This window comes from Sebastes fasciatus, chromosome 5, assembly GCF_043250625.1.
Source record: "Sebastes fasciatus isolate fSebFas1 chromosome 5, fSebFas1.pri, whole genome shotgun sequence".
Lineage (NCBI taxonomy): Eukaryota > Metazoa > Chordata > Actinopteri > Perciformes > Sebastidae > Sebastes > Sebastes fasciatus.
In genome coordinates, this window is record NC_133799.1 from 30690497 (window position 1) to 30716486 (window position 25990).

At 40.2% G+C, this 25990-nt stretch overlaps 2 protein-coding genes across 2 annotated transcripts in view; one reads left to right on the plus strand and one right to left on the minus strand.

Annotated features, from left to right (window-relative positions):
• uhmk1 (U2AF homology motif (UHM) kinase 1) overlaps positions 1–25990 on the minus strand; it is a 123973-nt gene that overhangs the window by 13987 nt on the left and 83996 nt on the right. The gene's annotated exons all lie outside the window — the stretch shown is intronic.
• LOC141768268 (nardilysin-like) lies at positions 620–25469 on the plus strand. Its single transcript, XM_074636393.1, has 31 exons — positions 620–759; positions 2333–2553; positions 4875–5145; positions 5308–5389; positions 5571–5724; positions 7013–7086; positions 7288–7383; positions 7751–7873; positions 8596–8653; positions 8992–9065; positions 9543–9612; positions 10573–10650; positions 10758–10878; positions 11288–11346; positions 12548–12602; positions 13748–13852; positions 14066–14189; positions 15276–15362; positions 15495–15614; positions 16412–16463; positions 16575–16725; positions 17252–17379; positions 17989–18151; positions 19425–19456; positions 20254–20392; positions 21074–21121; positions 22019–22071; positions 22151–22234; positions 22324–22531; positions 23047–23136; positions 24105–25469. Exons 2-31 carry the CDS (start codon positions 2357–2359, stop codon positions 24324–24326), a joined length of 3318 nt encoding a protein of 1105 aa, XP_074492494.1. The 5' UTR covers positions 620–759; positions 2333–2356; the 3' UTR covers positions 24327–25469.

Sequence of the window (25990 nt, forward strand, 5' to 3'; positions counted from 1 at the left end):
CAAATAAAGACGTGAAATGCAGCTTAAAAGGAAGTTTTGCAGACACTACTCAGGGCTGAAAAACGTCATCTTATTTATGCTTAAATTTATGTTTGATGTACAGTTAAAGTTAGTTAGACATGTGTAATTATATTCCTATATTGAAAAGGCCCATAGATTTGGCTATTAATCAAAGCTAAGGCAGCAAAGGACTGCCTTCATGAGACTAGCTGTTTCTGTGACTAAACTGTATTTCAGTCTTATGGTTTTGCATTTAGTTATTGTTTATTGTTTATTTGTTTTGCACAATTTAAGACTATACAACATAACAAAAAAATAAATGAATAATAAACAGAGCAGGGAGAGGCAAAAAACCCACTGGACTTATCTGAAGCCTCCACCTAGAGACAAGATTAATATAAAGAAATAATATGTCTACATAATACTGATAACAAACAATTTAGTTACTCAAACAATTGAGTTATTCTGTTATTGTTGTGGTTAGTGATTACAAATACAACATAAACCAGTTTGTTATACCAATGTATATCATCATTGAGAGAACCACTAGTATTATCATGACCCATCACTACTCTGTGTTTTTCAACCAAACTTTACCTTTGTCGTCACAGACTCGACCAATCAGACGGCCCGTGTGTCTGTGATGGATTAGCTCTCAGCCAATCACAGGCTTTGTTTTCTGCTAGCTGACCGACGCTACGCGGCTGTACTGAAAGCGAAACTCCTAAACTTCATCAACATTACTCCAGCAGAACAAAGGTGAGCGTCTCGTTACGTCCAAGCACAACAAACCACACTGCTGTGCCATGTGTTAGAGGCCAGATGAAGCTATCGGCTCCACTAAACGACTCGTATTGAACTAATTACCTGTTAAACAGCGTTGTGTCCTTCTCAACAACAGGATTACTGAGAGCTAATGCACAGCTAACGACGCCGCTCTGCAGCTACATCAACTACTTTACCATCACATATAACGGTCTAGCTTAACTACTGCCGGTCTCTGAAGTGGCAGTAATTTAAATGACGTTGTTTGTGAATATTTAAAGCTCAAACATTTAGCTTGCTAGCTTCCCAGCGTGTCCTGACAGTGCATCTGTTAGAATCACTGAATATTAACATTAGGTTCTGTTAGCTGGTGAATAACGGACGCAGTTCTACATCGCTATAACACGGTGCCACCAAACTGCATCAATGAAATCAAAGATGTTCATTCGGCCTCTCATCGGCAAAATCACACTTGATTAAATTAGACTCGCGATAGTTTGTGAAACATTAGCTAGATGACACTATAATTCGGCATACATTTGATTCATGTTACCATGAAATAACTGCAGTATCTCCTTACAAATACAGATTAATAGATATTCATTTATGTGCATGTTGAATATGTGTTACACAGCCATTAATCTAGGAAGGCTTTCCTCCAGATTTTGGGACCTGGCTGCAGGAATTTGTTTGGATCCCTGCTGATGATTATTTTCATCACTGATTAAAGGATAAGTCCATGAATCTATCTTCAAGCAGCACTCATATGCCCTTAAAGTGACTAATCACTTATTAGTATTAGTCCTGTCTACTGGCTGTGAAGAGATTCCTTACTAAAGTGAATTCAATGTAAGTGATGGAGGACAAAATCCAGTGTACTAAAATGGTATCTGAAGTTCAGCTGACACTAATTGGATTTTTCAGCTTCCAACATTTAAAGTTCTTTTAGTATCTATTACCCTCTTTGTGTTTTCATGGTTAGTAGTCCTATAATCTGTTGATTAGTTTTCAATAATTATTTAGACCAGAGGTCTAAATATTACATCAGTAATTATTAAATTAGTTGCCAAAACAACGCATAGAATAGTGTGTGGTTTGGTTTAAGAGATAATTCAGAGATGCAGTAGTTTTGGGGAATTTTGCTGTTTTTCCCACTTTGCCAGAGTCAGAAACTATTAAAGGCTTTAGGACAGACCTTTTTATGTGTTTGGTGTAGTCTGAAAGTATGTCAAACAGCAGCATTACATTCATTAGCATACATTTGACGAAGCTAGAACCAGAAAATGTTTGGTGGTTTTGCTTGATGAATTACTGAATTATCAAAGTGGCTGGCAAATTAATTTATTGTTGATCGGCTAAGCTAGTAGTTGACTAATTGTTTCAGCTCCACAGATTTGCTCCCATTCAGCCACAACAGCATTAGTGATGTCCAACACTTATGTGATCAGGCCTGGTTCACAGTTGGGGTTCCAGAAAATGTACAAGGTTTATGCTGAATTTTGACATGACAACATGACCTACAATACTATATGTATTTATGAACATGTGTGTTCTCCTGTGTGTCTAGCGCTCTCACTTCAGTGGACTCAAAATGCCTCAGACCAACAAGTCAGTGAGCAGTGGCGGTGCACAAGGACAGGTATCTGCTCCAGACCAGGGTGAGCCGCCGCCACCACAGGATGTCAGGACCCAAGCTGCTGGAAATGGAAGCGAAGATGGAGGAGTTGCTGCAGAAGACCAGGGAGACCCACAGATCATCAGATCACCCAGTGACCCGAAGAAATACAGGTGAGAGAGAGAAAAGTGTCTGGTTTAAATGTTAGACATCAGACAGGACTTTGTGATGGTAGATTTTAGCACGAATTAAAAAGATAAACTATTATTACATTTCTTTACGATATGAATGAGTGAAATCTCCTCTGTAATATTATTATACAAGACAGCTGTTTTTTGTCCCATTTTTACCAGTTTAGTTTTAGTCTTGGAGCAATAAAGCTCATCATAAATTGTGAGCTTTTTGTGAGAAGATAAATAAACACACACATTGTTGCTGCCAATTTTGCACCGTTCTGATGTTGGACAGTTGGTGGCATTAATGTGCAGAGAAGCGGAGCAGTGTGCCCACAAAAGGCAGTGAAGAAGACGACCGCTAGCTAGTAAACATAGACCCAATCCCAATGTCCACACTCACAGACTTTGAGGCAGGTTCCTGCAAAGTCTGTGAGGTTTAGGGCTGTGCCACTGTCAAATCGTGAAGTCGGTGAGGGTTCTCTCGCAAATATTTTGAGCCTGTTATGCATACTTTCCGAAAGTCCGCATTTCAGCAGGCTTTGCCTGAGGGAATTACCAACAATTCATAGCCTTGTGACGTTAAACACAGGGTTACCATGGTTACCAGAGGAAGCCCGGAGGCGTAAAATCAAAAGGTAAATAAAGAGAACGGCACACGGGTGTTCAGCTAGGCATATTTAAATTTGCACAGAAACATTAACATTAAGGATTTAAGATGGTACATAAAAAACACATGAAATAAGATTAAGATAAGATAAGATAAGATGAACCTTTATTAATCCCCGGGGGGAAATTCAGGTGTCAAAGCAGCAAAGCGCAGGTACAGAGGTACAGGTGTACAAAAAGATTATAAAACAATAAATAGAAATACAGAATATACATAGTGAATGAACATAGCGTGTACCGTCCGTCAATAAAACATGTAGTGTACAATAAATAGATGTAACATGTGCAGTCTATAAAACAGTATATGGGATGTAGTGTAAAGTAAGTTCAAAGTTTAAAGTGCACCAGTGGTTAGAAGAGGTGGTTGCAGGTAGTACAGATAGTGTGTGTTTTAAGTTTTAGTCTTTAAATCAGAGGAATGCAAGCGTTAGACTATATTACACACCTGGTTTGACAGTTAGCTCTCATCTCGTAAGGCAAGAGTCTGGAAGACGTTCAATAGGCAGTAAAAACATAAAATATAAACCCACTGTTGGCATTGTCAAAGTAACGTGATATGTCGCCGCATAGTTGTGCCCCATTCATATTTAAACCATTTCAAGCCCTTGCGGCCTCTCACGCGCAACCATTTACCAGGTGATGTCAGTTAAATCCTTGAGGGTTCAGGGTTTACGTCCTTAGGGGGGACATTGGGATTGGGGCACGGATGTAAATAATGCGGGATTCAAGATATAAAAATCAGCTTTACAAATGTTTTATGAGGAAGGAAAGGAAAGGAATTAATCGTGTTTGTTGGACCTCAGGTATACAAACAATGAGCTTTGGTGAGAAACACTGAATGTACACAAACTTTTGTTTGTTTATGTGAAAACTCCTTTAAACCTTTAAACACGAGGTTCAGTAACGTTACCTGTCAGTGGCTTCCTGTTTACAGCTGTTTGTTCATTTGTAATAAGTCAGTGTGAACACGAACCGGACCAGAACTAAAAGACATCAGGATCTTTTTTTTCTGTGGTCAGAGATTTTAAAACTCTGAGGCGCCTCCCTAGTGCGATAGAGTTAAAAACCCTTCAGCGATCGATTGCTGCAATTTGCGTCACAAATCGTACTCTTTCTCAGAATAATAACTCCGTCAAATCTGAACACACAGACATGATACACATTTTTTTTAGAGTCAGTATGACTCACACTGTCGTGGGATATCTTCATCTCCAATGGCCACCGTGAATAAACATCCATAAATCCACTTAGAAATCATAGAAAAAAGATGCCTCAGAACTTGCCTGAGAATCATCATGTCTTTACGTTTTCTTCAGAATGAAAGTAATCCAGTGATAGCTGCCTGTACATCCATGGCTACTCTGCAAACAGGAGCTGCTAAGAGATGATTCGGCATACTTTTAATGGAGACAACTTGACTAAATGTAAACTAATATAGGCTAAAGAAAACCACAGCACTCAAGTTGTAACTCACAGCGTATGTCACTGAATCCGTGGCAACATAATCACTTTGGACAAAAGTGTCAATGAATGTAATGTAATATAATGTAACTGAACCACAGGTCTGAGAGCGTCCTTTGTCTTTAAAGCTACTATCATCTACTATCATATACTATGCTACCATTATTGATTCTGTCCCGCTCTCTCTGCAGATACATCGAGCTGACTAACGGCCTCCGAGTGCTCCTCATCTCGGACTTCAGCGGAGCGGACGGAAAGGGCGACGGCGACAATGGAGACAAGGGGGCGACAGAGGACGGGGAGGATGAGGAGGAAGAGGGGGGAGCTGAGGAAGAAGGGGATTCTGGCGAGGGGTCAGAGGAGGACGAGGAGGAGAATGAAGAGGAAGAGCAGGACAGCGACTTTGATGAGCTGGACGAGGAGAACGCGGGGAAGAAGAAGAAAGGGAGCTCTGAGAAGCAGGTGGGTGACGTAAAGATTCACTAATCAAAAGTATCAAGTGTGCTAAAATAAGAAGCAGGGGTTGTGATGAGGCTTTGTTTTCTTCACATGAATGTCTGGTCTTCAGCATGCTGAGTGAGTAGATTCAAGTACACTTTTGAAAGTTTATGTGGTGGTTTCCAGGCGGCAGCTGCTCTGTGCATCAGTGTGGGGAGCTTCAGTGACCCCGATGACCTGCCTGGCCTCGCCCACTTCCTGGAGCACAGTGAGTCCATCTTTAATGCTGCACCCTGTCTGAGAGCTCCTTAGATCTACACATTTTAGCTTATAGTTTTTGCAATTTGCATGCAGAGCATCTTACCTAAGAAAATCATGTTTTGTGTTTTTTCTAGCAAATGAATCCCCTCTCCTGATTTCTTTTTTATTCCCTCCTCCCTGATATTCAGTGGTGTTTATGGGCAGTGAGAAATACCCAGCGGAGAACGGCTTCGACGCCTTCCTGAAGAAGCACGGCGGAAGCGACAACGCCTCCACCGACTGTGAGAGAACAATCTTCCAGTTCGACGTGCAGAGGAAGTATTTCAGAGAGGCGCTCGACAGGTGAGGCTGGTTCGACGCAGGCCAACTCTGTTACCTAATTTTAGCAGGTTTATACTAAACAAACACAAACCAGAATGGTCCTGAGGCTGTGGCAGAGCTCTAGTTGGGTCCAGTATGTAACTGACAGTGAACCAAAGGCCGGTACGCAGGTATTCCTGTGAGAACATGTGTTTTTGGGCGTCCTCTCCCCCTCCCCGTCGTGAAGGCCAGTGTCCTGTGTGTTTGTGTTGATGGCAGCTCATCGTGGGCCATCTGGCTCTCTGATGGGAGGTCAACAAGTTCATTAAAGATTCGCCACAAGCACTCAGCTGCTCTCCAACAGGCTAAATGATGTCCTCGCTGACGCCACGTTGTTACTGTCGCTGTTTTTAGATCAGCAGTCGGTGGATACAAAACACCGGCAAACAGGTCGGAAGAGGAAACGCCTGCAGTTTGTTCTGCAGGTGGATTTCTCAGGTTGAGTCTCTGACATTACATAAAACAGCTGTCAAAATGTTCCCTCTTTAGGAGAACATGTGTAACCAATGTGGTTGTTCATTTGCACCAGCAGAAAGCTGAGTCGTTTTTACAGTAGGCCTGCAGCTAATGAATATTTAATAATCAATTAGTCCCTTGTTTTTTTTTTGGGATTAAAGGTACAGTGTGTAACAATTAGGGCGATCTATTGGCATGTTTCTACAGTAGCCAAGAACGGACAAACCAAACACTGGCTTTAGATAGGGACATTCCCTTTTTCACGTTTTCACGTCGACCTCCTTAGTTCTCCTACAAGCTTGGCACACAGGAGAAGTTTCAGTTGGTTGCAATCTGCAGCCTCACCGCTAGATGCCGCTAAATCCAACACACTCCTCCTTTCATCAGAAATTGTGAAAAATAGCCATCACATTTTACCAGAGTCCACGGTGACGTCTTTTAAATGTTTCGTTTTGTCCGACCAACAATTCAAAACCCAAAGAAATTCAGTTTACAATCATATAAAACAGAGAAATCATCACATTGGAGAACCAGAGAATGATATACACTTTGTCTGATAAATGTTAATCGCTTATTTTAAGTATTTTTTGATGAACGTTTTGTTGATTCACTGATCGGTTATCATACTTGTAATTTCAGCACATGTTTTTATTCCTTTTTCAACTTTTTCTGGCTCTCCACTTTTTCATTTATATATATTTTTTTCAGTTGGCTGGTGGTTTGAAGCTGACAGCTGACCCTGAATGTTGTTTGTCATCATTTTCATGACATATCAGTGGCACTGAACACTTGACAATTTATGTTTTTGCTCCAGGTGGGCTCAGTTCTTCATCTGTCCTCTGATGATAGAGGATGCCATTGACAGAGAGGTGGAGGCTGTGGACAGCGGTGAGCGATATAAACTACACACCGTCACACTGTTTCTGTATTCTGCACCAGTGCCCCTGTAATCTGCTTTAGGTGATGTTTTCACACATTTATGCTCCTCGTGTTCTGGTTTGAAGTAACCACCAGACTTTTCAGCTCCAGTCACACTTTATTTCACACTTTTTTTTTAACTCCATGGCTCTTTTCTCATTTCCTGTTCAGAGTACCAGTTAGCGAGGCCGTCTGACTCGCATCGTAAGGAGATGCTGTTTGGGAGTCTGGCTAAACCAGGACACCCTATGGGTAAATTCTGCTGGGGTAAGAACAACACAGTCGTAAAATGCTCTAATTATTGTGCCTTTTCCACTAAATGTCAGAGCCTTGTTATGTTGTTTCAATATAGAAAAAAAACATTTACACACCACAAAAAAATTAAAAATGTAAGGTTTTAAATTGTCTTGAATAGAAATACTTCAGTCGTTTTTAGAAGTCATAAATGTTGTGCTCTTCTTCCAGCTGTCTTCTAATTTACATATTTTCAATTTCCACTTATTGTAATGAAATTGTCACATATTTCATTCTAAACGACTTTTTAAAGCTTGCAAAAAGTCCCTATTTCTAAGTTGATGGACCTGGAAAGACGTGGTTTGATGTCGCCTCACTATTGAACATCTGTTCCTGTTAGGTAACGCTCAGACATTAAAGCACGAGCCCAGAGAGAAGCAAATCAACACCTACCAGCGGCTCAGAGACTTCTGGAGGAGATATTACTCTGCTCATTACATGACGCTCACCGTTCAGTCCAAAGGTACTCTCACAAACTCTCCCGAGATGATCACAACTGCAGAGGATCTTTGAAGATGTCTGCTTTGTCTTTTTTACTGATTTTACTGCAGCTGGTTTAAGTGTTTAGAGTTTACGGTCTGTGAGGATATAATGCTCATTACACACCAGAATGTAAAGTTGTTGGATGTTTCCTCTCCTCCTCTCCTCCCGCTCTCTCCTCTCCTCTCTGGGTTCCTCTCCTCCCCTTCTCGCTTCCTTTCCCCTCGTTTCCTCTGCTCCCCACTCTCTGCTCATCTCCTCTCCTTTCCCCTCTTGTATTCTCTTCTATCCTCCTCTCCTCTCGTTTCCTCTCCTCCCCGCTCTCTCCTCTCCTCCTCTCCTCCTCTCCTCTCCTCTCCTCTCTTCCTCTCCTCTCCTCCTTTCCCGTCTTGTTTCCTCTCCTCCTCTCCTCCCCACTCTCTCCTTTCCCCCTCTCCTCTTTTGTTTCCTCTCCTCCCCTCCTCTCCTCCTTTCCCATCTTGTTTCCTCTGCTCCTCACTTCCCCGCTCCCTCCTCTTCTCCTCTCCTCTCTTGTTTCTTCTCCTCTCTTCCTCTCCTCCTTTCCCCTCTTGTTTCCTCTCCTCCTTTCCCCTCTTGTTTCTTCTCCTCCTCTCCTCCCCGCTCTCTCCTCTCCTCCTCTTCTCTTGTTTCCTCTCCTCTCCTCCTTTCCCCTCTTGCTTTCTGACAGTGTTTTTTGTTGTTTAGAGACTCTGGATACTCTGGAGCAGTGGGTGAGAGAGATCTTCACCAAAGTTCCCAACAAGTAAGTGTACTATCACTACTTGTAGTGATTCCTACCAGTATAAAACACTGCATGCAATACATGAGATACTTGTATACAAACTAAAGCCAGACCGGTCACCAGAGAGTTTATTTTTACACTGGAAAATGTCCCACTCAGTATGCATCTTCGTCACAAAATCTAAGTGCTCCATATTAAGATTTATTTGTTTTCATTACGTGTTTGTCAATTGTTATTACTATATCGTATATAGAGAGAGACAAATGTAAAAAAATCGAGGCATAAAATCAGTACATACTTATATGTAAATAAATGAAAATATTGTGTTGTAACATTTATTTGATTTTGTTTGTTTTTAGCGGTGAACCTCGAGCCGATTTCTCTCATCTCCAGCAGCCATTTGACACACCAGCTTTCAATCATCTCTACAGAGGTCAGATAGTAGTGCTAGTATTATTCTTACTGTATATTATATACATGTAATCATATATATTTCTAGAATCCCATAACCCTTTAATACATTTTAAAATGGAATATATTTTGGCACATGTACTACTACTACATCTCCTTATTATTTATTTTTCTATGTGTGTACTTGTATATACATTTCTTATATTGTTTCACGGTTTAGTTCTTCATATTATTTTTTTATATATCCGGATCTGTTCTGTTGCTAGTGTTGCTGTAACACCTAATTTACCCCCCGGGGATCAATAAATGTATCCCCAGTTAAATTATATAACATTTTCTGTATCACATGAATACGGTTTAAATAATTAGAGAAATCTAAACTTATAATCATAATTTTCTTATAATTAATATTGCGGGTCTACGATATGATTATCAAGAGGATTTTTTGGTCTAATTTCAACACTACATACATACTAATACACAAACATGTGTGTTACAGTCGTCCCTGTGAGGAAGGTTCATGCTCTGACCATTAGCTGGGCTGTACCGCCGCAGGGGAAACATTACAGGTGAGTCAGCGTCCAGTACAACTTTAAAACCCTCAAACCAAAATATATATAAAAATGTGCAGGTTTACTAATGTTGTTTTGAAGAAGCTGGATTAACACTGAACCCAATGTGTTTCTACACTGGAGCACTGACATTTGTTTTGGCAAACAAGTTCTCCACCCTGATTTATGAGAAGACTTTAAATATCATCCCTCTCATGTGCAGCTGTCAGTTTTACTTTTTGGTTATATTTTTTACTTTTAACTGTGTAATGAGTATTTAGTGATCAATGGGACAAGATTTTGGTATCGGAAGCATTTTGGTTTCCATTTGTAGTCTGAGTAATGTTAGTATTGATCACATTTAAGTGGACTTTGGTTTAAACAGTCCCTGTTGAGAGCGAAAGAGGCGGAACACGTTGGCCGAAAAATCTCGGAACCCACTGGCTATCGTCTGACGATGATTTCGCTTTTTTATCTTGTAAACTGGCTTCTTGTGAAACAATCAAGTCGTACACGTCGTCAAGTTGTTAATCGGACTGTTAACAATGAGCAACGCACGGAAAAGGAAGTCTTGGCCCAGATATCCGCTGGCTTCACCGGAACCCAAGAAACATAGCCCCTTGGCCCCAGAGGCTTAGCTGTCGTCAATCAGATGGCTGATGGGTTCCGAGATTGAGATACAAGTACATCAAAATTGTTCTTAAGTGTACTTAGTTAAGTGTACTTAGTTACTTTCCACCACAGTTGGTGGTGTTGCATCTCTGCAGTGAGGCTCTTTGAGTTGATTTTGTAGAACACGGAAGAATGATTTTGGGAACAATGTGAGAAAATGTTGGGTGTCACCTCCTGCACCCACCGAGACAGACGAATCACAGTCCAGCTGATGTACAGACGAGTCAAACTGTCGCCTACACTCATCTCATTGTATCTTAGTCTTGATTAGACTTCACAGAGTTTGTGTCTGTGTTTTTTTGCCAGAGTGAAGCCTCTTCATTACATCTCGTGGCTGATCGGACATGAAGGAACCGGCAGCATCCTGTCTCTGCTCAGGAAGAAGTGAGTCATGAAGAAATTAACTGATTATAAACTGATAGTAAATGTTAAATAAGTGCACGGGACTCATAGTATATACACTGTTTGTGTGTGTGTGTGTGTATTTTCAGGTGCTGGGCTCTAGCTCTGTTTGGAGGTAACAGTGAGACGGGTTTTGACCAGAACACCACCTACTCCATCTTCTCCATCTCGATCACCCTCACCAATCAGGGCTACCAGAACTTCTACCAGGTCAGCACACGCACCCATGTTTGTCTCTCTGTACTTGTGAGGACCCCAAAACCTAATTCTAACCTGAACCTTAAAACCCCCAAAAATGAAATTGGTCCTCACAAAGATGGCAGTACAAGCCTTCTCACACACACACACATACACATACACGCACACACATGGACAAGGGATTTGACAGTGGTTTTAACTCTGTAGGTCTGTTCTTCTGTAGGTAGAGACCATGTGTACGTCAGAAATGAAATGTATTTTTGGGGGGTGGTGGGGGAATGAGAAGCACTTAAACTGGTGCTGCTGGCTTTAACTCTGAGGTCATTCAGCAGTTTAAATAGTCTCCAACAAAGAAGAAGAAGAGGACAAAATAGTTGTTGTTTTTTTATTTCTAAATGCTTCATTATTTGTCTCTGTGCAGGTGGTCCATTTTGTGTTCCAGTATCTGAAGATGCTACAGACTCTCGGCCCCCAGCAGAGGTCAGGCTTCTCACAAACACACACATATTTTGGGTAACATGATTCATCCCTGCAGTAACAATCTTTCCCCTCATTCTACTGCACATGTGTGAAAAAAAACCATTAGAAATTGTTTACATGGGTTTTTTAGCGGAAGTCTACAGTAAATGTGTTGATGTGTTGCTTTGTGTTAATCCCTGAACCTGAAAAAAGAAACTGGAATCCTTTTTTTCATGAAAATTAGGATTTAAAAAGTAAATATACAATATGTATATAAATGAATGAATGACATTTTTATTATAATGTCATGCATATAACTATACCCAACCGGCATGAGCTTAAGTATATGCATGCATAAATCCATATGCCAGGATGTGCGTGCTGCATATAAATTTACAGACAACACAGAAAGTCCAACAATAGCAAAAAAAAAAAATTTCACCATCCAATCTTCAGACAACAAAATTCATAACTCACAGACAAACATTTACAATGTAGTACTGGAAAAATCTGAATAAATGCTAATGAAATAATCTATCTTGCCTGTGAACTGATGAGGTGGACATGAAGTATGAGTTGAGAGAGAGTGAGGGGAGAGTGCTTTTATTTTAGCAGTCTACACAGCGCTCTGTAAAATATCAATCAAAGGTGCAGTTATAAACTTAAATTATTTATGAGATGAAATTCATCATTCTTTTATGAACTTTTAAACCATAATCTCCCTGTTAATACTCTTTTAGTTTTATCCTGAAGTGTGAAGCACTTTGTAAAGTCTGTTTCAACATGAGCTTTATGAATTAATCATCAACCACCCTTCTGATGTTTGATAATGTTGATTCACTACGATGATGGTTTGCGAAATTGGGATGAATTAATGGAACGTACGCTATAAATAGTCACAGCCGCGCGTAACGACAGCTGCTCCGCTGCGTCACAATCTGTGAAATTGCACTGCTTCTTTGCCGTTCAACTCATTGACAGTTCTGACATCTTTGTGTACGCACAAAGATGTCACTGTAGTGTGGAAAAATTCTTCTAAAAATACAGTTTCTGAGGACGGCAACATAAAGATTGCTCTTTTAATTTGTTGAATAATTCCCAAAAGCCAACAATAACCATATTATGTGCATATAAACACACACATGTATGTGTGCATGCTTGTCTTTGTGTCTTGTAGCTCTATCAAGTTTTATATTTCAGCAAACTACTGCTTTTTTTTTAGGATCTATGAAGAAATCCAGAAGATCGAAGCCAACGAGTTCCACTATCAGGAGCAGGTACTGCAGCACAGAAACACACACTGTTAGAAAACAAACACTGCGTGTAAATGAATGTGTTCACAGCCAAATAACAAGACACAGTTCAGTCAGCAGGTGATTAACAATCAGACGTTGTTGTGTTTGCAAATCAATCAGCTTCTTCTCTGTGATGATGCAATTTTGGAAGGAGGAAATAATTCACGAGTTGTGATCATCAAAACTACAATAATGATGATGATGATGATGATGATGATTACAAGGATAGAAATAATAGAGTTTGAATTTAATGAGATGAGCCTGTCTATCATCTATCATGTCAAGTATTTAATACTCTTATCAACATGGGAGTGGGCAAATATGCTTGCTTTGTGGAAATGTATGTATATATTTATTATTGGAAATTAATTAACAACACAAAACAATGACAAATATTGTCCAGAAACCCTCACAGGTACTGCATTTAGCATAAATAATATGCTCAAATCATAACATGGCAAACTGCAGCTCAACAGGCAACAACAGCTGTCAGTGTGTCAGTGTGCTGACTTGACTATGACTTGCCCCAAACTGCATGTGATTATCATAAAGTGGGCATGTCTGTAAAGGGGAGACTCGTGGGTACCCATAGAACCCATTTTCATTCACGTAGCTTGAGGTCAGAGGTCAAGGGACCCCTATGAAAATGGACATGCCAGTTTTTCCCTACCAAAATTTAGTGTACGTTTGGAGCGTTATTTAGCCTCCGTGTCCACAAACCAGTATGACATGGTTGGTACCAATGGATTCCTTAGGTTTTCTAGTTTGACTAGAAGCTTCCCTCTAGCTTTAAAACTGAGCCCGCTACAACCTAAAAATCCCAAGTTGCATTAATAAGTTAAAGAAATGAGTGGCATTGAGACAAATTTGTGTTAACACGTTATTATCGTGTTAACTTTGACAGTCCTAATTTTTAAGTTAGAAGTTATATTAAAATGTCAATTAATTAGGTTTAGACTGAATCAAAACAGATCAAATATAAAATTTCAGACACTTGTTGAATCATTTATAAAGGCAAAAAAAGACATGAAAACTTTGTATTAATCAATGAAATAAATGAGAACATTGATGTGTGTTTTAATGAAATGTAAAAATGTGATTAAACATGTTATCTCTGGTTTTGACAGACGGATCCCATCGAGTTTGTGGAGAACATCTGTGAGAACATGCAGCTGTTTCCCAAAGAAGACTTCCTGACCGGAGACCAGCTCATGTTTGAGTTTGACCCGCAGGTAACCGGGACCACAAGACCCAGATCTGATCCAGAATCAGTCTGAGACCTGAGAATCTGAGAAGTTCAGAGGGGGAATGTAAATTTGGCTAAAATAGAAGTACTGTAGAAAAGGAAAAAATATAAAAAATATATAGATTACTACATGCATGCCAGGTGTACACAAACATTTTTATTATTTTGAGTAAAAATAACTATGTTTTTATGTGTTCAGGTGATCAGTGCCGCTCTGTCCCCGCTGACTCCAGACAGAGCCAACCTACTGCTGCTGTCACCAGAGAATGAAGGACAATGTCCACTCAGGGAGAAGTGGTTCGGTACCTGCTACAACAATGAAGGTACGACACACACACACACACACACACACACACACACACACACACACACACACATATACACACACACACACACACACACAGAGCATCTCACTTGCAGCTCTTGGTTTCTGTTATCTTTTTTTTCTCGGTTTATTGTTGCCAGATAAGCTTACATCTACTGCATGAAGCATGAAAGTGTAAATGAATGCAGACATTTCATGTCAGTTAACATGAATTTAATATTTAATGATACATTTTATTTATTACATATTCATCCTAAGATGTAGACCCATATGTGGGTGCAACATTTGCAGACAAGGAAATGGATAGCTGCCATACATTTGTGCTTTAGGCAGTGAGTGTTTTGTTTCGTTAAATGCAATTTATTTCCCGTTGAATAATTTGAAAAATGATGTGTTAGGCTCAGAAGTCAGTCTCTAAATGCTTCGCTCCATAGAGACTGGTTGCATTGCTAAAACTGGGTGGAAATAATTATAGAGTTTAAAACAAACCTGCATAGCAGAACTAATCCAAAGTCTTTAAGGTGGCCCTTCATATTGGGGCGGTGACATGCAGAAGTAGCAGAAACACATGCACACGACTCTTGTTGCTACAGCTGCTCTGCTAAGTGCTAACGTGCTAACAGACACGGGTCACTCACTGTTGCCGCTGTCGTTTAGTTTAAATTTAAAATAAAAATAAAAAAAAGAATCTCCTCCCGCCAGTAAACTGCTCCAGAATGGGCCTTGAGCCGGATCTCTCCCCTGGAGCCGCATCCTGGACAATGTAGCCCAATAACAGCGTGTTATCCACATGTGGCACCCCCGTACGTCCCTACGCATGTAGATAACCGGTTGTGATTGGCCTGTCCGAATCCAGGACATGTAAGTGGCGCATTCTCGCCTATTCCACAACTTTGCATTTAGAAATGCCCAGACGATTGGTAGGCAGAGATCTCAAATTGTCTGGAATTGCGAGACTGACTGTAATCATGTGTCCTCCTGCTTACTTTTGAAACGAAAGGACCAGAGTTTAAACAACCAAACAACTAAATATGAAAAACTGCACTTATACGAAACTTGGGATGTGTTTGTTTTGTCTCATCAGGCATCCCAGAGGAGTGGGGTCAGCGCTGGGCGGGAGACTTCGAACTCAACCCTGAACTCCACCTTCCCGCTGAGAACAAATTCATCGGTCAGTACAAACACAACATATACTGTACTAATTCTACACAAGATTAACAAGTAAAAACATGATCAGCTGAATCATTAGATTCGTTAATTAGTTTTTCTTCTTCTTTTTTTAAAATTATTTTTCGTTCTGCAGCGACGGATTTCACCCTGAAAACGTCCGACTGTCCAGACACTGAGTTTCCTGTCAAGATCGTGAACAACGAGCGAGGCTGCCTGTGGTACAAGAAGGACAACAAGTTCAAGATCCCCAAAGGTGAGTGCAGGAGAAGCATGAATGTTTGAAATTCAACCTGTGCTGGAGCTGTTCAGATGAGTAACACTAGAGAATCCCGTCTGCAGTGTAGTTCATACATCCAGGACGTACCTGCGGGATTTATGACTTCACAATTAGTTTGCAGTCGATCACAGTTCCGTATGAAACTTGAAACCTCCAGGTCACAAACACTGAGAACGGACTTGTGTTCAGCAGCTGTTAAACAAATAATATTTGTTACATGTTCTGTTTTTAACAAGGTCATTGAATTATTTTGTTGAAAAACACATCAAACACAAATCATTTTTTCAATATTTTTGTCTTCGAACATGTCTAGAGTGTACACTGGGAGCATTAATTACCCTGTGCAGGTTAAACAGCTCTACTTGGTGGACAGTTTAAATCATGGTTGCTTTATAAACCTGACAATATTTGTGTTTCATGTAGTAAATAATGATCTTATATGTACAATCTACATCAATAAGCAGTCAATGTGTCCCCTGCTAATGCTACCAGACAACTGATAACTTTCAGTTATAACCTCTGTCTAACCAAACACATGTATTTTAACCAAACATTTTCCTTTGGGGGAAATGTGAATATACAGACATCTAGAATAAGTCCCTGTTTTATATTTAATATTTAACTCAGTGTAACATTATCTTCAATGAGAAACTGGAACAATCTCTGTTTATATATTATTTCTTATTACGCATATACATTTACTTAAATTCAGTTTATTCAGCAAAGTAAAATCATAAATGATTCATTCAGTCAAAATGTTTTCTGTCTTTCAGCTTACATTCGTTTCAACCTGATCTCCCCGATCATTCAGAAGAGTCCTGAGAAGTAAGAGACCGCTTATACGTGTTCAAATCAATCATCATTCATCTTCTTATTACAACCACCACAGAGGACAGGTTGTGGCTGTTGTGTTTCACCGTGTTGTTCCTCTTTCAGTCTGGTTCTGTTTGACATCTTCGTGAACGTCTTGGCTCACAACCTGGCCGAGCCGGCCTACGAGGCCGACGTGGCTCAGCTGGAGTACAAGCTGGTGGCCGGAGAGCACGGGCTGGTGATCCGACTGAAGGGCTTCAACCACAAACTGCCGGTGAGGAGACGCACCGTACACACTAACAGACACAATTAGAGACTAGCTGGTGAACACGGTGGAGGATTTAGCAGCTCACAGAGATGGATGTTTCCCCCAGGAGTTGGTAGAGACCAAAAACAGAGCTAAAAGTCAGTGAATATTGGACTTAGAAGGACACAAACACCACTCCAAGTTCAACATATCAATTTAGGAAGATGATATGTCGATGTTGTGCTTAACACTTGTTTCTGCTGCCCTCAAGTGGCCCCCAAAAAAATGAAGGTTTTAAGTAAAACTCTGGTGATATTCTATATTTTTACGCTCGTCAACAAAACAAATGCAGACCCAAACCAACAATGAATGTATCCTACTAACAAGTGTTGTGTGTAACGGACAGCTAGCTGACCATCAGGAGATATTTGCGGAATTTGACAAAAAAGTGTATTGGATTAGAATCGCAGACTCCACCTTTAACTACAGTATTTGAGTAAATGTACTGAAATACTTTCCACCACATTGACGCCCCTCCTGACTGGTGTTTCAGCTGCTGTTGAAACTGATCGTGGATCATCTGGCAGACTTCAGCGCCGACCCGGGCGTCTTCAACATGTTCTCCGAGCAGCTGAAGAAAACCTACTTCAACATCCTCATCAAACCTGAGAGGCTGGGCAAGTACGTCTCACTGACTGCACGCACACGCACGCGCACACACGCACACGCACACGCACACGCACACGCACACACACACACACACACACACACACACACACACACACACACACTGTAAACAGTATTTTTATATAACCAACACATTGTCAGAGAATTCTAATGGTATCTAGATACACAGTCCACTATCTGATACAAAAACTTTACAGATACATTTTTTAGGATTTGATTAGTATAATACCGAGAATTCTCAAATAGTGTCTCGGGCCTTTATTTACCTCAACTGCAGAGGGTACCAGATAGGGCTGTATCGAATAGTTAGAAATCAAATGTCAACATGATGAATGAACCTTCAAAACTTCAATTTTTTATACCTCCGTGTTGGCGAGGCCCCTGGCCGGAGGCGTTATGTTTCCGGGTTGTCCGTCCGTCCGTCCGTCCCATTCTCTCTTTGTTTTTGGTTAATTGTTACCACTCTACAACATAGTTTGTAATTTAATAAAACACATGTGACCGAACAGAGAGGTTCACTGAGCAGCAGCTGCCTCTGTAAAGAAAGTCTGACAGTGATTTCTGTGTCGGCTTGGGTTTTCCTCCCCATCCGTCTCTCTGCAGGGACGTCCGTCTGCAGATCCTGGAGCACTGTCGCTGGTCGGTCATTCAGAAGTATCAGGCCGTCACGAAGGGTCTGACCGTCGATGACCTCATGACTTTCGTCACCGGGCTGAAGTCGGAGCTGTACGCCGAGGGGCTGGTGCAGGGAAACTTCACCAGCACGGTGAGACACACTGACGTCTGTGATGTAGAAAAACAAACAGAAACGTACAGCTGAAGAGCAATACAAACACTACAAACAGTCAGTTCCCCTAAATTACAAAAAATAATTCCACTGTAGTTTCGTTTTTTCTGTTTATGTTTCTCTGATTATACTGGAGGTGAATAGAATTTAGTTTGTGTTTGTGCTGCTCAAAACTTTGATCGATAACATTTAAGATAAGGTAGAACTTTATTTATCCTGAGGGAAATTGTTGTGCAGCAGTTGCAGTACAAAGTGTGAAAAGAGTGCAGATATGCAATATCAATAAACAGATATCCAAAAGCCACAAATCCCCAAATTATAAACAAGGTTAACAGTAAGGATCAGAAGTTGCTCACTTCTCAAACCTGCTTCTTGGTGAGTTGAATATAGATATGTATGAGAAGTGGCATATACCTATTGTATGTATTGTAGCTATTGTATGTACAATATCAAATCTGAAGTACACATATATGGTTAATTCAAAATGTTCAATAAGTATGTCTGTGATATTGCACATTATGTCCCCTAATTCAATAAGTTGTAATGATTTAAAGAGTAACTTCACCATGCCAACTACTAGTGACAACTAGCGGGCTGCAGCTAACGATTATTTTTTTTATTATTGATTAATTCTTTGGTCTATAAAACATCCGAAAACTGAGAAATATCAAGACAATGTCATTAAACTTCTTGTTTTTGTCTTAAAACCCGACGATAATTAAGTTTGCTTTCAGTTTAGTGAGAGACAAAAGAAAAGCAGCAGAGGCTGGAATCGGAGCAAGTTGACATTTCATTTTTTGAAAAATGACTTCATGATATAAAGAGTTGCCGATTGTTTTCATTTGCAGCTCTAGTGACAACATCCCTCTTCCTCACCCTGCACTGCAGGGATGTACACAGTATGCGCAGAGTTATCATCCTGCAACACAGCTGGGTTTGAGGCTCAACAGATTTATACCTTTCAGCTCATTATCCTTCCAAAATCTAATCAAATCTAATTTAAAAATGAAATCAATTTATCTTTCATTACTTTGGATAATTGACAGAACCTTTTTTAGTTCAGATTATTTCTTAGAAAGTAGTAGAAAGTAGTTCTGGATTAACTGGGTTTATTTTAAGATTTTGTTCTTAAATCTCATTTTTCAAAACCAACTCCTCTCTCACACACAGATGTTTGTTCCCCATTAAAATGTCCTGTTGAGGTAACCAGTTTGAAAAGTTGTAATCTAACGCACTTTGTGTCCCTCAACAGGAGTCCAAAGAGTTTCTGCAGTATTACATTGAGTGAGTATCCTGCTTCATTTCTATTATTGCACTCTCAACGTTTCTGGTGTTGGATGATTAATTCAAAAGTCAGATCTTCTGATCAAATTCACACTCTTAAGACTGAAAGCTTCACATTTAACTTTTTAAAGAAGGTACTTAAACGTTGACCATTTTCTAAATTGCAGTGTTAAGACCTTTTTTTTTCACACGGGGAGTTTTTTTTCACACGCTAGTATATTTTTTCTAACTGTTGTTTTTGTCATGAATCTTTACACACAACGTGAATATTATGCGTCGAAAAAAGCGATTTCATTTTTCGGAACAAGGTTGATTTTTCGGAGCTTTCGCACCGCAAATAAAGGCATCAACCAATCACGCTGTGCAGAACGGGTTTAGTCGCGCCTATTTTTATATTTATATCAACTCGGAGGCTCCTTAGTCCGAACCAAGACGGCAAACTTTATTCCTTCTTTTCAACTTTAACAAAGGCAGCGCAGACCAGATCCACTCCTTCCGTTCTTACCTTTCACAATAGGTTTCTAAAGGTTTTACATCTTGGAGGTGAAGAACACTGAAATGAGTATTTATTATTTACCAGAAAACAAATAGAAACATTTGTTGCATTGATGTAAGATGGATCAAAACCATCACTACCCAGTCCGTCTATATATTTTAAATTAGCTGAACTTTTGTCTGAGCTACAGAGGAATCGTTCAGCCAGTTTGAAGACTCGTCCTGCAGTACGCAGCCCAGCTGTGTTCCGGTCCAGACTGGTGTGTAAATGTGATGTTATTAGTTTGTCTGTGTCTCTGCAGGAAGCTGCAGTTCCAGCCTCTGTCGGCAGAGGTCCCCGTGTTGTTCCGGGTGGTGGAGCTGCCTCAGAAACAGCTTCTCTGTAAAGTCAAATCTCTCAACAAAGGAGACGCCAACTCTGAGGTCACCGTCTACTACCAGGTAGGAAAAAACCATCACACTTTCACCCTCGCAGATTCACATTTACTCGCCATCTACGATGCTTTTAAAGGTTCCGTTTACTAAATTAAAATCCTGTTTTTTCCACATACCCCTTGTTCACTCTGGTCATGCAGATTGTTTCAGTTTTAAATGTCAAGATTTCAAGATATCAGCATTCTGCCTCAACAGCAATACAATGTTAGTGTGTTGAAAATTTCAACAACAGCATCTCTTTTCAGAAACCTAGTCCCTGTTACTCTGGATACGCTACAGAATCTGATCATTATTTTGAGTAACTGAGACTTTGTTTCAGGAAAGAAGCAAGTTTGTATTGTCATTTTTCAATTCTTTGAGCACCACAAACAAAAATTCCATTCGCTGAAGAAATTTAAGTGTTAGATAGCTTCAGCAAGTAAAATCCAAACTGTCTGCATGCAACAAAAGCAAAGTACAACAATATGTCTTTTTGTTATTTAGGTGAACTGAACCTTTAATAATTCAAGGTTGACCTGATGTGATCCAGAAGTTGTTTTAGAAAGTTATCTACAATGATCATTTGTTCATATTGTGTTCTCTGTTTCTGCAGTCTGAAATGTAATCTAATCTAAACAGTAGTGGAAAGTAAGTTTCTTTTTATTCTCTGCTCTTGTTGATATGTGTTAAATCTGGATTCTGTTGCAGTCGGGGCTGAAAAACCTCCGAGAGCACGCTCTGATGGAGCTGATGGTGGTGAGTGTTGACATTTTTACTACCATCTCACCAATACTAGTGACAAATACCATATGGCCACGAATACAATATGATCCTAATTGTGAGACGACCCCTCCTGTGCCAAAAAACACTTTCATATTAATTCTCTAGGGAAAGATTAGCAGCTATTATAAGTTAATGTAATTTAACCCCTACTTTTACAAACTGTAAACAAGAAAAAAAAAATCTTTCATATTAGACCAATATGGTAAAAAAATGCTGCAGTTTGTCAAGACGTTGAATTTCAATTAGGGCTGTCAATCGATTAAAATATTGAAACGTGATTAATCGCATGATTGTCCATAATTAATCATGATTAATCCTAAATTAATCTCACATTTTTTATCTGTTCAAAATGTACCCTAAATTGAGATTTGTCAAAGTATTTAATACTCTTATCAACATGGGAGTGGACAAATATAGTTGCTTTATGCAAATGTATGTATATATTTATTAATGGAAATCAATTAACAACACAAAACAATGACAAATATTGTCCATTAACCCTCACAGGTTAACTGCATTTAACATAACAAATAAGCTCAAATCATAACTTGACTATGACTTGCCCCAAACTGCATGTGATTATCATAAAGTGGGCATGTCTGTAAAGGGGAGACTCGTGGGTACCCATAGAACCCATTTACATTCACATATCTTGAGGTCAGAGGTCAAGGGACCCCTTTGAAAATGGCCATGCCAGTTTTTCCTCGCCAAAATTTAGCCTAGTTTGGAGCGTTATTTAACCCCCTTCCTGACAAGCTAGTGCATATGTGCATATATCAGGCTTTCCCTGCATATCAATCTGTTATGTTGCTGTAGAAAAGTCCTTGGTAAATGTTTTGGACTGACTTTGACTTGTGTCCGTCTCCACAGATGCACATGGAGGAGCCCTGCTTCGACTTCCTCAGGACGAAAGAGACACTGGGGTCAGTGTCAGTCATTTAAACTGAGTATACAGGTCAGTAATGTTCACTCTGTTTAATCACAAAACCTCCTAATCCCCAGGTACCAGGTGTACCCGACCTGCAGGAACACCTCAGGGGTGCTGGGATTCTCCGTCACCGTAGAAACACAGGCCACCAAGTTCAGGTGAGTTGACTTTTCTGTATGTTTGACTCCCGTGTTTGTTTGTTTCTTTCCCTCTTTAAAAACACTCCTCGTCCCGTTTGTCCTCGCAGCACCGAGTTGGTGGAGGCGAAGATCGAGGAGTTCCTGGTCAGCTTCGGGGAGCGTCTCTCGGGTCTGAGTGAGGAGGCCTTCAGGACCCAGGTGACGGCTCTCATCAAGCTGAAGGAGTGTGAGGACGCTCACCTGGGAGAGGAAGTGGACCGCAACTGGTTTGAGGTCGTCACACAGCAGTACGTCTTCAAGAGGCTCAACAAGGAGGTGAGACACACCTGTTGATGTCTGACTGATTCATAATTACCTTTAGGGTGGGATATAGGATGGGGGCGTTGAAGATAGAGTTCCTCTGACTATCTTGTTGGTATGTGGTCTGCACAGCTCCTTGGGCTGAATGAAATGACAGAGCGTTTCATTTTTAGATTGCTGTCGGGATGTTATGAGGATGTCAACAAAAACAATTATTTGAAAAACACTACCCTTAAACGTGACAGAGAGAGAAACCGTATTTGGGATTTAATATGCCACGATCAATGGAAAGTCTGGGCGTGACACCCCTTATAAAAGCGTTTCAGTTACCACCAACTATCTGAAGAGTAAGAATATTCACATACTCATTGAAAACACATTTCTCTAAATACATAGATATAGCGTGTATCAAAAAGAACTGAATGTATTGGTTCAAAGCATTTCTACTGTGGCGGTACTTACAGTTGGCTACAGGTCTCTGGTTCTGGTCCTGTTTTGTGGTTTCTAACCTGTTGTGGTCTCTGCTGCAGATTGATGCTCTGAAGCAGTTCTCTCAGGAGGAGCTGGTCTCCTGGTTCCTGGAACACAGAAACGCCAGCAGGAGGAAGCTCAGTGTACATGTAAGTGTGCCTTTGATTATTTGAATTGCAGACACAAATACTCACAAAGTACTTTTGTTATAGTCAGAAGTTTCTTTGTACTACTTTTTTTTTTATATCGGCTAGTTTTTAGTTACGTGACTGGCGCTCAGCCCTGGAGGGCAAAACACCGTTCTATCATGGCAGCTGACACCGGGAACTCCACAGAGCTACCGCACAAGCCTGTCAAAGTTTTATTTTTACAACTCACAAGATTGGTTTCCCATAAGCCTCGCTTTCACTATGCAATTCTGACTGATCCTGGGAAAATGAAGGCGTTTGTAGGGCTGGACCACAGAGGGCCCTGCTGGAGATGTATTTTGGCAATGTTTAGCTCCCTTACACTGCTGCCTCAATGAAAGTGCAACGTTACAGTTATCTTTACTGTCGATCTGGACGGGTCACTAATGGTGTTTGGGAGGACATTCATTTGCTACCTAACGTTGGCTACTGCGGTCAAGCTGGCTGTCACTTGCATCTCTGTGGTCAAACCAGCTATTGCTAAAGTTGGAGACAAACGCAGGCAGAGCAGATATAGTAACACAATGTCTTTGTGCATCCAATTGAACAACTATCAAACATTTTGGCTAACAGTGTTGTAAAAGCTGAGCTGACGTTGGCGGACAGTGGAAGGAAGCTTTGTTTTGCCCTCCAGAAAACTATGACTCGGCTGTTTCTTTCTCCAAACTATCGTTATATCGTCCTTTAAAAATCCACTATCTGTCAACCTCTAATAGATATGATCTGAAACCAATGACTAGTACCTTGAAGAAAGTCTTAATTATTAATGAATTAATAGGCTAAACATGCAAAACTAAGCAGTACAAGCATTCTAAAGTATAAATATATTTAGACGACAACAGTTTCCAGTCCGAGGAAGGGGCAAATCCTTGCTATAAAAGCAGAAAATAAACAATCTTTAACATGTTTGTATTCTCTGTCTCGATCAGGTGGTTGGTTTCGGGGTGGAGGAGAACGACCCACCAGAACCGAGCGCCGGCTGCGGCCCCGGCAGCCCCGACAACCCGCCCTCATCGGCCTACGGTGAAGTGAGCGAGCTGACCTTCCTGCCGGCCTCCTCGCCGTCGCTCCAGGAAACTACGCTCATCAGCGACATCAGAGCGTTCACCTCCTCCCTCCCGCTCCACCCGTACCACAAGATCCTCAGCTAGGCCGCTCTCGCTACGGACCGACAGGACGGAGCTAAAGAGCTCCCCGTCGTAATAGTAATGATAAACCATGTTAACAGCTAGCATTGACACAGTACTTGATCGAACTGTTAGGACGGACATTTCACGTGTGTTTAGTTCTTTTGTTTTATGTATTCACACAAAACGAAAGAACTAAAACATTGTAAAAATGCTGCATTCACATCCCGTGGGAAAAAAGTGTAAATCTGGGCCAGTATTTATGAAGCATCTCATGCTGAAACGATTTACGACAGTTGAAACAATAAAAAAATAACCACTTTTTTAATGTAGCATAAAGGCTTGACGTCTACAGGCAAATAATAACTGAGTATTGTACTGAAGCTTACAGTATATATATATGCAAAAATATGAGACTAAATGTATTCAACCTATCTCAAACCTTATGACTTTCACTAATAAGCCATTTTCAATCAGCTGTAAGTAAACACAAAATAAAGTATAAACAATTTAAACCTCTTACTGATAAAAGAGTGTCCATGATGAACACTGCTAGAAAATACTGCCCAGCTCAGACTTCAGGTAGAATATGATTTTTGGGGAATTTTAGTTAGTGACGAGGTCTCTGGTAACAGGAACAATATGTTCATTGTTACTGTGAAGGGGCTGCACCGAGAACTACATCATGGCAATCGGATGGATTTAAATGAGTCTGATTGTTATTTTTCTTTTCGTTGCTTTGAACTGGGAACTAATTTGTACAATTATTCCTAGGTGAAGTGAATGCAGCGTGATGACTCAGGGTTCTGGTTAAAAATACAGTCAGACAACAGATAAGGGCAGAACTATCATTTTAATGTCAATTCAGCCAGTATCACTAATAAACATGTATGTTTTAATTTATTACGTATGAGTTTACATATATGTGTTCATACTGTAATAATGGATGATGTGAAGAAATAAATGTATACAATAACTGTATCTGGTGGCCAGTGATAAAAAAAAAAATTGTGACGTGTGGAGACTGGAGAGTGCCACCAAAATAATTTTAATTAATTACATTTGCATTCCCATGACAATTAAAACTACCTTAATTAAATGTTTCAGTTAAAAGTTTTATTTCATTATTCGGTCAATAAATTATAATAATAATATTGATTTTAAAAAGTTGTGATGTTTTTTTAAAATGCCTCAAATTTTGAAAAGCACCACAAAAAGTGAGTAAATGGATCTTGAGTTAAAATTATTTTGTGAAACTACTATTTCAGGGTGTATGCAGAATCCTGATGTGCGCATGAAAAAAGTCATAGTATAGTATTCCCTCAAGGTGTTCCTGAGATATCGCATTCATGAGAATGACCCAGACGGACAGGACGTACAGACACACATATGGTAGGATGGATGTATGGACAGACGGACTACCCGAAAACATAATGCCTCTGGTCACGGCTGTCACCGGCACGGAGGCCAAAACAGCCAATAGTCTGTTGAAAAAAGTCAGTGTAGTATGTCGAAAAAAGGCATAAAAAAATTATAGTATAGTATGTCTAAACAAAGTTATAGCATAGTATATTGAAAAAAAAGTCATGGTATAGTATGTCGGAAGAAATTAAAAAAGTCATAGTGTAGTATGTCAAAAAAAACCATAGTATAGCATGGAGGGAAAAAAAAGTAATAGTATAGCAGTA